We start from the raw sequence: 13,079 nt of genomic DNA on the forward strand, positions 1-13,079 counted from the left end.
GGCCAAAGCTTATTTTGTAGAAAAGCTACTAAAGGTCAGCTAATTCATCATGATGGATTTTCACTAAAATTTATAAGCATTAGCATTTTTCTCCTTACTGGATACCTTGACTTTGATATGACACATACTGGATGAATCATCTAAGATGCAGGCACCAGGCAAGATATATCTTAATGCAGACAGGTTGGCAACATGAACCCTAATGGTCCTTATCTTAATCTTGTTTAAAAGCATCTTAGATTTCTGAGTAATCTTTTCACCTTCTGATATTCTCTTTTATAGAGTGTTTTTGCTGGAGTTGCTACTGATTTTCACATGAACTCATTTTTGTTGCATAATGTCACCAGTTTTAGTAACCCTCAAATGATCTAGGTTTGCAATTTAATTAATGCTAAGATTAAGCTTATGTTAAAAAAGGCAACATGCCAGAAAAATTTGTATGTTATTGTAGATTATCCATTTGTGAAACATGGCATCACAGCTGTTCAGAACAGACACCCACCAAACATGGAGACACGTATCTGATGCACTGTTTTATTCTCATCCATATATTTTCCTCTACTGCATTATTAACCTCAGATATTTTCCATATGTATTTTTTAAAGTGTCACTTCCCAATGAAAAATGTTTATTCAAATACCTGATCAAGATAAAAAGAAGTTTCTCTACTATTAATTTTTTCCTATTCACATTGCACCTGACAATTCCAAATTACAGACAGAACAAGGTGGCAGACTTTGCCCACAGAACTGCACTGAGCTGTTTCTGCTACAGCTATTTTGATTAAAAAAAAAAAAAAATCCAAACAATGAAGCAGGGGATAGAAGGGGCACAGAAGATAACTACGAAATTATTTTTTATTCAGACTTTTTTGCAGTAACAGAAGTTCAAACATTAGGCAAAAAGATCTTTTGAAAGTAACTTCTCAGCCTAAGTATCTTCATAAACGGATCATTAGGAAAGAATGCAGGTTTACAATGTTGACTTCCAATTCTTTACAAAACAGTTGAATAACATTCTACAGATTATAAATATCTTCTTGTAAGGGGCACTTCAGAGCAAAATATAGACAAGTGACTACAACCTCTTCCTGGCAGTGGACAGCTTCTTCAAAGAAATCTACAATCTCCCAGGAAATAATCTACCTAAAGAAGCACTAATAGAGAAAAATGCAAGCCATTAATGGATGCTTTCTGCACCCATTAGCACTGGAAGGAGTATGTGACTGAAACCCCAGCTGCTACAGCAACGGACCCTGCTGACATTTATAGCATCCATCTCCAGTGTTCTATGAGCAGGAGCCAGTTTTTTCATTTTATGATTAGGTTAATGCAGTGACATTTAGAAATTTCACTTGCCCTCTATTTGTACATAGAAACTTTCTAGCACTTTGACATCTTCTAGGTGACTACGAGAGAGTTTTTCTATTATACACTTCAGAAGCCTGAAACAAATCACTAAATTTCTGCCAGAGTTTGTTTCTCCAGCTCTAACATGAATACAGGAGTCAGTCATCACTTTCACCAAGTATTGGTAGAGCATTACTTTCACGTATAAAGAGCAACCTGAAATTCCAGAAAAAAATATAGAGAAACAACTACTACTCATAAAAGCTCCTTAAATTCCAGACTGGGCAGTTTAAATTATATTATTTGTTCTATTTCTACCAGAAATTTATTTTCAACATTGTGTAGTGAAGCTCTGCCTAACAGGACAAGCAAAAGGAGAACACTGCCTGATCAGTCATCACAAACTGCCTCAGGCAGGGTTCTCAGCTTCTGCTTCCTGTGGCAGAGGTCAGACCCTCCACTTTTTCTGTTTCCATAGACTGAGGCAAAAAAGTGGGATTTACCATTCCTACAATGAAAAAGAACATTTACCTATATTTTATTAAAGTGAACAGAATTCAAAGTGAACAGAAATGAACAAAAGTGCTATTTCTGTCCTTAACATCTCCTTGTATCTAAACTCTTGAAAGTAACATACAATTTACTACCTGAATTACATTAATAATGGGCTTTCCAGAAAAATAAAACTAACTTTATTTACAAAGCAAAAGAATTTGGGATAACTATCAAAGAGATTTTCAGGCAAACAGGTAAGAAAGAATGGGCAGGATGAGTGCTGAAAGCAAGGTACTGAACCAGACAGAGCCATCCAAGAAGCAGGGCTTCTCATTCTTAAAACTGAAAGAGAATGTTGCACTGGAAAACACATCTACAAGTGTAACCAAACTGACATCCAGTGTACATGCCTAAATTCAAGCTCCATCAAATCATCTGCATAGATAGTACTCAACATTCAGAGCATTGCCATCAGCCTTTCAGACACGTAGAAACTTTATTTTTCACTTAATCTGAAGTTGAAACTCCAATTCATAAAACCCTCAAAAAATATGCTTAACTCATAAAGGTTAATTTAGTGATGTATGTGACATGTATATTAATCAGATCTCGATAGCCTTGAATAATTTCTTTAAAAGCTGTGGGGTTTTTTAGAGATATAGCAACTTCCCCACAAAAATCTCTGAAAATCAGGTTTGAAATGTAAATGTGCAGGTAAGCCATATTCTGTACAATGATAAAAGAAAAATACCTTGTTTTCCCTGTACTAATATGCTTATGCTTACATTATTATGTGTTTTCAACATCTTAATCTCAGACTTACAGGCAACCCGATCCAGAATAGTAAAAGTGGAATGAAAAAGGGCATCAGTAGAAAAATATTGGCAATGTGATTTAAAAATATCATCCTTCAATTGTCTGCAATTTATATTTATCAATATTTTTGCTAGGATCATGGAAGTGTTCCCACAAAGAAAAAAGACCACTCACTGCGTTTAGCTAGATGACCTGTCAGTGAAACATAAGGGCAGTGAGAGGGGGAGGGTACAAGAGCTGTCCAGCAATCTCTTTCCTTCCTTATTAAATGTCATTACAAATTCTCTCTACTCTTTCAATTCAGATTACTATTCTCATATAAAACTTTCATAAATATTTGTTAGGTCTGGATACTTAAGATCAACCATCACATACTGTTCAACATCATACACTGGAGTAAAAAGAATAATGACAATACTCCTGTTTCGATTCTTCAATAAATTGAATACAAAATTTCTTTTCAGATCATTAACTATGCACATAAGTGCAGTGTCTTGAGCCAGGTTAAGTAAATTTATAGTCAGTAACCTGCTTTACCAGTGACTGTACATTACCTGGTCTAATGTGGTCACCTAATGGTTACTGTCAGTAATTGCATCGATAACTGTAATTCTTTCTAGACACCCAGTACAGAAAAACCCATCACTTTGAAACCTCATCAGTTAAACAAAACTATTACAAAGACTTTGGAGGAAAAAAAATAAAAAAAAAAAAATTAAAGAAAATTAAAGAAAATTATTTCTTTCTCTTTTTAAAATTTTTCTGATTTTCCTCTTAAGGAACCTTCGAGATGAGGGAAATGGTTGAATCTGTTATTTCCATTTGCTGGGGGGGGGGGGCATGTTCATTTGGTAGGATTTTGTGCGATTGGGGTTTTTTTGAGAGGTTTTTGTTTTCTTTGTTGAGAGGATTTTTTAAAAGCATAAATGATGGTTCCAAATGAAAAAAGTCACACCCTTGCAAGCATTACAAGACAAATGGGTATGAATTACAGAATTATATTGCAGGTTTATGTTCCTGTTCCTCAGAGCTGACCATAAATAACAGTAAGAAAGAGCTGAGAGAAGAAAGCAGAACCAGTGTGAGGTACAGATTAACCATACTTAGATACCTGTTGTCAGTGAAATCAGATATGACATAATTTGAAATTGAGAAATTTGATTCCTTTCAGACAATGCCAGTGAGCAATTCCCCTGACTCAAGAAAAATACACCAGATTCGCCAATGAAGTGAAATGGAACAAGAAACAAGGAAATAAGAAATTAACTGGATGAATACAGCATTCAAGGAGCACACAGAGAACATGCTAAAGCATTCTTGCTGCTGAGTTATACACTAAGATTTTCCTTTCCTGATGTGCGTTACAAAGATGAGGTTGGGGGATTTTTATAATAGTTTCAAAACATTCAGGGAAACGATTAAAAAACCCCTGCAGATCAGTCTGGCTTGTTTTGTAAAACTGAAGAAATTGCACCCATTCACTAAGATACAGACACCTGCTGAAAACAAATATAAACATGGGTTTTCATTAAAACAAACTTGTATACCAGCCTATAGGAAATTCAAGACCTGACAATATAATGGCATCACAATGTGTTATTACATTTATTTTATAAACATTTATATATGTTAATGCATAAAGCAAGAGATTACACAGTACATTTTCAAGCAAAATGTGTGTGGTTTCAAAGGAAGAATACGAATTAAGATATCCTTACCTTATAGGATGGCAAAAAGCACAAAATTCCTTGAGCTACTGTTTGACACACTGAGAGCAGAAGTGCTCCCACCTCATCCTGGAACTCAAAGGTCTCTGTATGTTGGAACGTGGCACACAACTTCCGACCATTAGGGCCCACTCCAATGGTGCCAATCCAAACCTGGTGTAGTTCATATTTAAAAAGTTAATTCTAAAATACGCAGCACAAACTGTATTAAATTACTTGAGGTTAACTAATGAAATATTAAGTGTGAGGGGAAATATTGAGATATAATATTAGATTTCTAAACAAATTAATTCCGGCACTTAAAAACAGAAGAGAAAGTGCAATAACTGATAAGATGGCTGTTTAGAAATACAGCACTGCAACTTTTCCAGGAACACATTTAAAATTGCCCCTTTTTCCATTTGAAAATGTACTATATAATTGCATTAATCCAAGCAATAGTTCTGTACATTCCTTTTTACACTTATAGAATGGGTTTGTCATGAACAGTCACTATTTCTCATCCAATGGCCATCATTACACCTCAGGAGAGGGAACCATAATGCAAAAGTTTACCTGTGAGTTCCGGATAACGTGATTTGCCTCCAGCTGAATAGAAAACTTCACACCAAGCTCTGAAGAAAAGGAATCCATTGGAGAGAGTGTACCAGATGTCAGAACAATTGTTCTCACATCATTTAAGTCAGAAAAAGCCTAGGATGGAGAAAGAAAAGAAGGAATTTAAAGTGATTGTGCTGTTTTTCTAAAAGCTTATATACATTTGTTAGACTAAAATTACTAAAGGTCTTCTACTTCACACCCAGCTTACCACAGCAGGATTCAAGCACCAAAAATTAAGCATGTGGACTACAGTTTTCTGCCGCAAATTCTTTTTACGCCTGGGCCGTGCAAAGAAGGCACTTGTCTCTGAAGCATCAGATGGGTTTTCATTCCAGGTGTAAGTTTGTTGTAAAGCAACTTTGTAGTCGTCTGCAAACCTACAGAGAGATACAATAATATGAAAAAATCCTACAAGAAAGAATTGAAAATGTAAGCATTAAGCCCATACAAAGCACAACCTGTGTTGCTACAAGGCATTTACAATTAAGTATAAAAAGAATTTTATACTTTCTAAAAAAACAATGAAACTTTACAATAATTAATATTTTAAAATAAGGTGTAATCCAGAAGCAGCTCAGAAGCCAGACACCATAACTGAGGGATTCACAAACAAAAGAGGTGTTTTGTCAAAGCAGCTGAATTCACCACCACCACACTGCTCAGGCTACGGACTTGAACTGACCTGCTCTTATCTTTAAAAAGATACAAGAGAACCATGAATAAACCCTTCAGCACCATCTGAGTGGCAGGGCTCACAACTGGTATCTCAATCAGTTCCTCTTTACCGAACATCGATACTTTTTCTTCTTTTTCCAGGACAGCAGCTAAATGTTTCTATGAGAGGCAAACAAATCCCACATTAACAACATCCTAAGTATCTTCTCAAAAACAAAGCTAATACAGATACAAGAGTTCCAGCACACTGCTTTAAAAGTTCACCTAAAACACCCATATAGTCAGTCTGAAGACAAGAACTGGAAGGGAAAAGTAACAACGTCTTTAAAGTGTTTTTCTAAAAACTAATACACATCTGTTATGACTAAAATTATAGTCTTATACAGAAGGCTTATACAGAAAGGAAGGATAAAATTGAAAATAGGGTAAATACATTTCAACAGCCAAGAAAAATGCGGATGGACAAAATAGACAAAACTATTACTGACTCAATGCTGCAATTTAAAGAATTGCACATTATCAGTTATATCCTTTAAAACACTGATTCTCCACAAATCCCAGTAGTTCAAGTGGAATACTCATGGTTTTCATCAGGCATCCTCTTCATACAGCCTTTTAGTATTGCAATAAATTAAAAGACCTGTTAGGATTTAAACTCATTTACATTTTAAGATGTTAACAACATCAATATTGTGCACTCTGGTACTCAGTTATACAGCATACAACATTACCTGTAAAATGGGAAAAGTAGTATCAGTTATTCCCATTTGGTGCAAAATTGTGAGCATCTCCTTTCCACTCCAAACCTTAAAAGCAGTTTCATACCCTCTTTCTACCAGTTGACTAGAGCTCTCCTTTAACCAGCTGTAAAAAGAAAGAGAAATCAGAAATAACTTCAGCATTAATTTTAGATAGAGATACTTTACCAAACCTCAAAATACAAACCAAACCTCAAAAATTGCACCAGACTTCTATGAGGTTGATGGTGAGTATTTTACTACATCTAAGTACAGAGAATCTGCTTTTCTATATGTCTCTTTGTCACTGTTGAACTAACTTCTAGGGAACTGCTCATGATGCAGGTCTTTGAAGGCAAGACGAAAATTTGTCCCTATAGCATTCTATTTTATCATCACGTAATATCTTTACAATAAAGAAAAAGGATTAAAATATACAATATGTCAGGCTCATTTAAGAAAGATTTCTGCTGTACTTTTCAAGCCACTCATTTTTACTCTAGCTGATACTAGTTCACCATATAGGGGCAATAAAAAGTGCAGGTCTATCTGCAGGTATTTGTAACTGCTACAATTTAAAAACTAAGCAGAATTACAACTGTATGTACAATGCAAAACGCGACAGGACATTCTGAAAACCTGATCTAAACACGTAGATCACCTAATTTGTGGCACAGCTAAAATCTTTTCTGAGTGTGTCCTCTATCATCCCTGCAGTATAATGAGACCTTCTCTCTGCCTAGAGAGCAGGCAGGCTTCCTCCTTGTCAGGGAATGCCAAAGCTGTCCATTTCATCAACCAGCAGGAGGCATCAGAAAGACAGCTGTCATTTCTACAATAGTTCAAAGTATTTACCTGTAAAAACAGTTATTCATTATCAACAAAAGCAACGAGGCTCAGTGACTGTTTCAGTGCCAGATTTCCTGTCATGTCTCTGCAAATAATCTGATTAGTGGAACAATTAAAAAAACCCTGAACCTTTCCTTTTGCCAGGTTAAATGCAAACAAACCCCCATAAATACCACCAGAACAATCACTTCTTTGGCTATAATTTGCTTCTTCTTATTAAGCTATGATGATCACTAACACAGGCAGGACTTCACCAGTGTAGGACTCTGCCCCATTTCCTCAGAAACAGGATCAGAAAGACCTGGAACTAAAATTAGAAAACTGCCACTGTGACAGAAACGACACAGATTTACAATGGATAAAACATGTCTGCAGATATAAAACTTCTGTCTACCTGTTATGAACTTCAAAAACCATCACATACTTTTGAAATGGTCACACTATAAATGCAAACACAAACTTAACACAGTAACCTTCCTAATACTAAAATATCACCAAAAAAAATCAAATCCTAGAATAATTTCCTCCAATTAAATCTAATGTCAAAGCATTTACTTGGAAATAGCTCTTATTTTTAGAATACAGCAGTAAACATGAATAAAACTAACTTGATACCCAGAAAGATATCTATGGGTTTGAAGTGAAGTATGCAGTATTTTCAGGAAAAGATATGACAAATGTCACAAACGTGCCTTCAGTTCAAGAAAGTGTATTTGCTCCTTCTCTCCCTACCAAAAACTCCCATTGCTGACACAGCCTACTCCACTGAACAAGGTAATTTGTCCTGGTAAATCTGCATCTCATCAGAAAAGCTTGACAGCATACCTCCAATGGTATACCTTCAAATTCCTCCAAACAGTCATTTCAGCACCTCTGTGGCACTAAGCCCATGCTTAAGTGCTTTCTGGAATGAAGGTCCAGGATCTTTATAACTGAAATAAGGTTTTTCTAATTACCCATGCGTTTGGCAAAGCCACCTCACCCTGCATTTTACCAATTACTGGCTATTTACACCCAGTCTTCTGCTTTCCATGCTATTGGAAAATTTCCCATGACAATCATCCTTAGTTTTTCTGATAAGGTTAAAAAGCTTGGGGCACTCAAATCTCCAGCCATGCTATTCTTATCTTTTACTAAAATTTAACATTTCAAATATCTAAGGTAGGAGAATCAGCTTCTGTGACACACAAACATTTACTCTCAGAATGGAGACTTGCTGTAGTGTACTCTGAAGTCTATTTCATCAGCCACTAATGCAACAAAATGACAATCTTGACATGCACTTAATCAGAGTTCAGTTCACTTCAAAGCCACTTATATCATTCTTCACTTTTATCCTGCTGAGTTTGCTGCTCCAGGTTTCATTAGCAGTGTTTCTGAACTCTTTCAGTCCCTGGATCCCTCACATGAAAAATTCAAAAATTAAGGGCTACAGAGCTAAATTCCAAATTCTTTACTGGTGATAAACTCTTCTGATTTTGTTTCAACTTCCTCATGTTCCCGCTCCGTTCATAAGATTTTCGCCTTCACCCCTTATTTCTTGCCCTCTTTCCTGAGCTTCTGACTCTGGCCCATTTGCTTTTGTTCCATCCTGTCTCATGATCGTTAACTTCTGCTCAGGTCTTCTGCTTCCTATTGTATTTCCATAGTTTCTGAAGGTTAACTTTTTTCCACTCTTACTACCTTTTCCTCTATGGGTGCAGAAAGAAGCAAAAAGAACATCTGTTTTCTGAGCTTCTTTCTGCCTTACTGATCAACTCCTGCTTTCAAAACCACTCCCTCAACCATCCATATTTCTCCATCCACTGGACTCCTCTATCCTTATGTTCCAACAAGACAGGTACTAAGAGATTCAGCATACCCTTGGTTTCAATTTCAGTACAAAAGCAAATGATTAAAACCACATTCTACTGATACAGTCCAGGAATGACCAGTAATCCTGTGTGGACAACTTTTTCATGAGAATAATCAGAAATTCAAAAGGGAAAGATCGTGCATGCTTCGTTCAAGGAGGTTGCTACCTGAATTCTCTACAGACTTCAGTCTCTTCTGAGAATTTGCATGTACCTCAGTTTTTCAGACCCTTGTATCTTTGTTCAAGTTGTTTCACAGGGAAAACAAAGGGCACATCTGACAAATTCACTTTCACCTGTGAAGAACCCATTCCAAACAGATTCCAATCTGGTTCCAAAAACAGATTCCAGCCTGCTCCAAATACCTCCTGCCCGAGGCTCTGAAAGCATTTTATAAATGTAAACTATGTAATGCTTTGATAAAATAATGCTGTTACTATTTGTCGTGTAAGCTAACAGAAACAAGTGACAGAGAAAAATTATTTATCTCAGGTAAAGTTTTCATACAGAACTTCCTAAGTTAGGACAGTAACCCCCATAAAGATCAGTGAATCCTTCTAGAGGAAACATACTTTTCAAACAGGATTTCAATGTTTGTCTTTGAGTAAGATGAATGGGTTTTTTAACTATATCAAAACCCTGGGAATTCCTCAAATGAACAAAAACTGGGTGACTCCATAGTTTGAAGCATACTTAAGTTGCAAAACAGCAACCAGTAAATTGCACCAGCAAAAGGAATCTAATTGTAATTTTAGAAACCGCTAATTGATGTAATGGAATTAGAAAGAGTTGCCTTACTTTGTCAGAGAGCAGCACACAGCCTGTAGGGGCTCATGATCCTTCTGTCTGATGTTGCTGTTGACCATTAAGTCTAGCTCTTCTCGAGCGGCTTTTAGTTGACTTTCCGTAACACCGAAGCTCACTGATTCGCGAGCACAGTCCTCAATATTATGGGCTTCATCTAAAATGACTACTTGGCCTTTTAGGTTAATATCCATCTAAAAAGAAAATTATGATCTAGTAAAACAAAGCGAAAGACGTTAAGGAGAAACAGCAACTAACAGGATGCTGTTAAAAAAGTCTGGATTAATATAATCTGAACCTACCACACTCTCCATAAACCAAACAACTGGGAAGTTTGCAAGGATTTATCTTCCACTGATTAAAAAAAAAATGCAACAAGCCCCAAACTGATCAGACAGAGTATGGGACCAGTGGAAGCATTCCTTGGAATACAGAAATGCCTATTCTGGGAAAAAAAAATAAAAATGAGAGAGAGAGGAAAAATACCTTAACCCAGGAGTTAATCTGTAGATAATATTTTTGGATATAAATCAGATTTCAGTTGGCCATTATGGTTTTAACTTCCCTTTAACTTCAGTTATTGCAATCTCTTCCTTACAAATATACTTACACTCTCCCGTATCTGTGGGTCCAGAAGATAATTATAAGGACAAAATACAATATCTGCGCCCACCATGAGTTCTCTGGCTGCAAAATACGCACAGGCACGAAGCTTCTTTCCCAGGCTCACTAGATCTTCAATGTCCCAAGCCTGATACACTCTGTGTGCAGACTGTAGTGCATGGTGTTCACTGAGTTTATGAACACCATGATAGTAAAGACAGGACTTGCCCTAAAGGCAAAGAAGGCAGATAGTCCATGGTTACAAAATAGTAATGAAAATCAAGTAAGATTAAATCCCCTAAACTGTTACGTGCATGTGACTTCATTTTCTGGACACATTCCTAACAGCTATTTTTTTATGTCAGACACTAATGACAAACATATCATGTCAGACAGAAAACAGGCAAATTCATGTTCCTAAAATAAAGGACACTTCCTTCTTCTTCATCTATAAAAGCAAAGACATTTTAAGCCTTGTTAGGAACATTAACCTTACAGTCATAAATACTATTCTTATCTGCATAATTCTTTTTTCAGTACTGATACTGTGCATCACATTTTCTAACAGTATTTAAGCTGAATTACCAGGAGGCATTTAAGCAACATAGGATAAAGAAGTAAGCAATGTTACTCATTCTAACTGTTCAACTACATTTTAGCATGTTTCAAGGAGTGTTCATTTTCTCAAATGAAATTACTCACATGTTTTCCTTCCAGCAACTCTACACACATTTCATTCCTGTTACTGCCACTATTAGATACCGTTGGATGAATACAGGTATAATCCCGGCTAGAAAGAATTGTCATGGGGACACTGGAATACGCTGTTCTCTTCAACTCTCTGGTGATCTGGGATATTTGCTTGTGTGTTCGTGTTCCAAAAAATATTTTGGGAATGAAAGGCTGATCTCCATTTTCTTTCTTCTTCCTGTTACTAGCATCTTTATCACTTTCTTTTCCAGAAGAACAGGAACACTCAGTGCAAGGGCCGGAAGACTGCAACCCAAGACAAAAAAAGAGATTAACAAAATCCCACTGTAAAATGAACATGATAAACCTGTTTATGCTCTATTTAGAAAATGCCCTCTAGGATAGTTTAAGTTAGTCAGTTAAATCACCAAGGTGGCCTATCAAACTGCAGAAAGTTCAGAAATGCTAAAGCATAGACACCATGTCCTCATGCCTGAAAAATCTTAAAAAACTTCTGGCAGTCACTAGACACAACTTCATCATAACCCAATTGCAGAAAGAGTTATTATTCCAGTTAAGTATGTACACAGGCAAACAAACTTCTTGTACTTGAGCTTCACCATAAGGACACTTCTGTTACAGAACAAGAAGTGTCCAGCACCTTCAGTGAAGACAACCTTGGGACCAGACACCCAAATTAAAATACTGAGAACATTTTTACCTTAAAGCAAACAGAAGAAATCTAGACAGTTTAATGAAATCTGCAGATACAACAGACCATGTCATACAGTCTCTATTAGAAACATGTTTGCCATGCCATTATGTCAAAGGTCATCTAGTAAGTATGAGAATTAAAGTAAAGACACATAGGGAATCATTCTAAACAGAACCTAATCCTGTAAAGTATTTGTTAAAAGTAATTTTTTTTCTTCCTGAGAAGCACTCTCTCTCATAATGTAAAGTACTGGAAAGACTGTCAAGAAATTGTAATAATTAGTGTGAAAAGACTAGCAGAAAAGAAGTAACTCATGAATAACCATGTCCACACACGTCCCATAAAAAAATAACGAATTCTTCTAGTGTAAAAGAGTTTTTATTTTGTTTTCAGGTGACAGTGCAAGTAACAACATGTAGTTGCCCACTCAAATACTCCTCCCTCCCCTTTTAATCGTAACCAGTAAGATTATCCATTATAAACAAATGCCAAATCATGCTGTGTGTTACACCACAACTCTGGAGATCAAGCTGTCTTTTAGCCTCCACTCTGAGGAAAAGCAAGTTCATATTACCCTTAGTCTCTCTCAGCCTTGTCCGCCATTAAATATTACAATACATGATAGAACGCATGTAAATGTAACCCTTCTGGAGCTGTCACTCACTGGGATAAAAGGTTCACTGATGTGCCAAGTAAACAGGCCCTCAAAGCAGATAAAGTTACACCCATGCTGGAATTGTTACATTCGCCTCTCAGGTTGCCAGTAACAGCAGATTTCATTACCGTGTGCTGCCACATTAAATAGCCAGTTCCAAATATCCTGCCTTCTATATTGAATAATTACTTATTCACTGAAAGGATAAAAAGAAGAGTTATGAATGGGGCTCTTGTCAACAGCGAAGCAGGAAACAGCTGACATATGGTATATGTTACATATGTGGCACTACCCAACTGTGTTTGCACTCACACAGAAAACTGCAATGCAAATTGTACCTTGATAATTCTACCTACATTCTATTTTGCTTTTTGAAATAATGAAAACACTGCTAGCATGCCACCAATATAACTGAAGCAGTTACTGTGTAGGGCCTTTAAGAACATGCTCATCTTTTGATTTCAAGTCAGACTGTGTTTTCAAAGTTAAAAGAAATACACAGAATTCCAAC

General features: G+C 36.4%; 1 protein-coding gene across 4 annotated transcripts in view; it reads right to left on the bottom strand.

The window, feature by feature from the left end:
* BRIP1 (BRCA1 interacting helicase 1) overlaps window positions 1-13,079 on the bottom strand; it is a 114,619-nt gene that overhangs the window by 92,053 nt on the left and 9,487 nt on the right. For all 4 annotated transcript variants that reach the window (XM_057407113.1, XM_057407114.1, XM_057407115.1 and 1 more), the window contains exons 7-14: window positions 11,211-11,504; window positions 10,516-10,737; window positions 9,900-10,099; window positions 6,394-6,526; window positions 5,670-5,821; window positions 5,196-5,364; window positions 4,943-5,080; window positions 4,379-4,540 (exon numbers count right to left, since the gene is read on the bottom strand). In XM_057407113.1, coding sequence (XP_057263096.1) covers window positions 4,379-4,540; window positions 4,943-5,080; window positions 5,196-5,364; window positions 5,670-5,821; window positions 6,394-6,526; window positions 9,900-10,099; window positions 10,516-10,737; window positions 11,211-11,504 — 1,470 coding nt within the window. The remainder of the gene's footprint in view (window positions 1-4,378; window positions 4,541-4,942; window positions 5,081-5,195; window positions 5,365-5,669; window positions 5,822-6,393; window positions 6,527-9,899; window positions 10,100-10,515; window positions 10,738-11,210; window positions 11,505-13,079) is intronic.

The sequence above is a fragment of the Pezoporus wallicus genome, unplaced genomic scaffold (assembly GCF_028554395.1).
Source record: "Pezoporus wallicus isolate ANWC-B61680 ecotype Strahan unplaced genomic scaffold, APGP_CSIRO_Pwel_v1 contig_10389, whole genome shotgun sequence".
NCBI lineage: Eukaryota > Metazoa > Chordata > Aves > Psittaciformes > Psittacidae > Pezoporus > Pezoporus wallicus.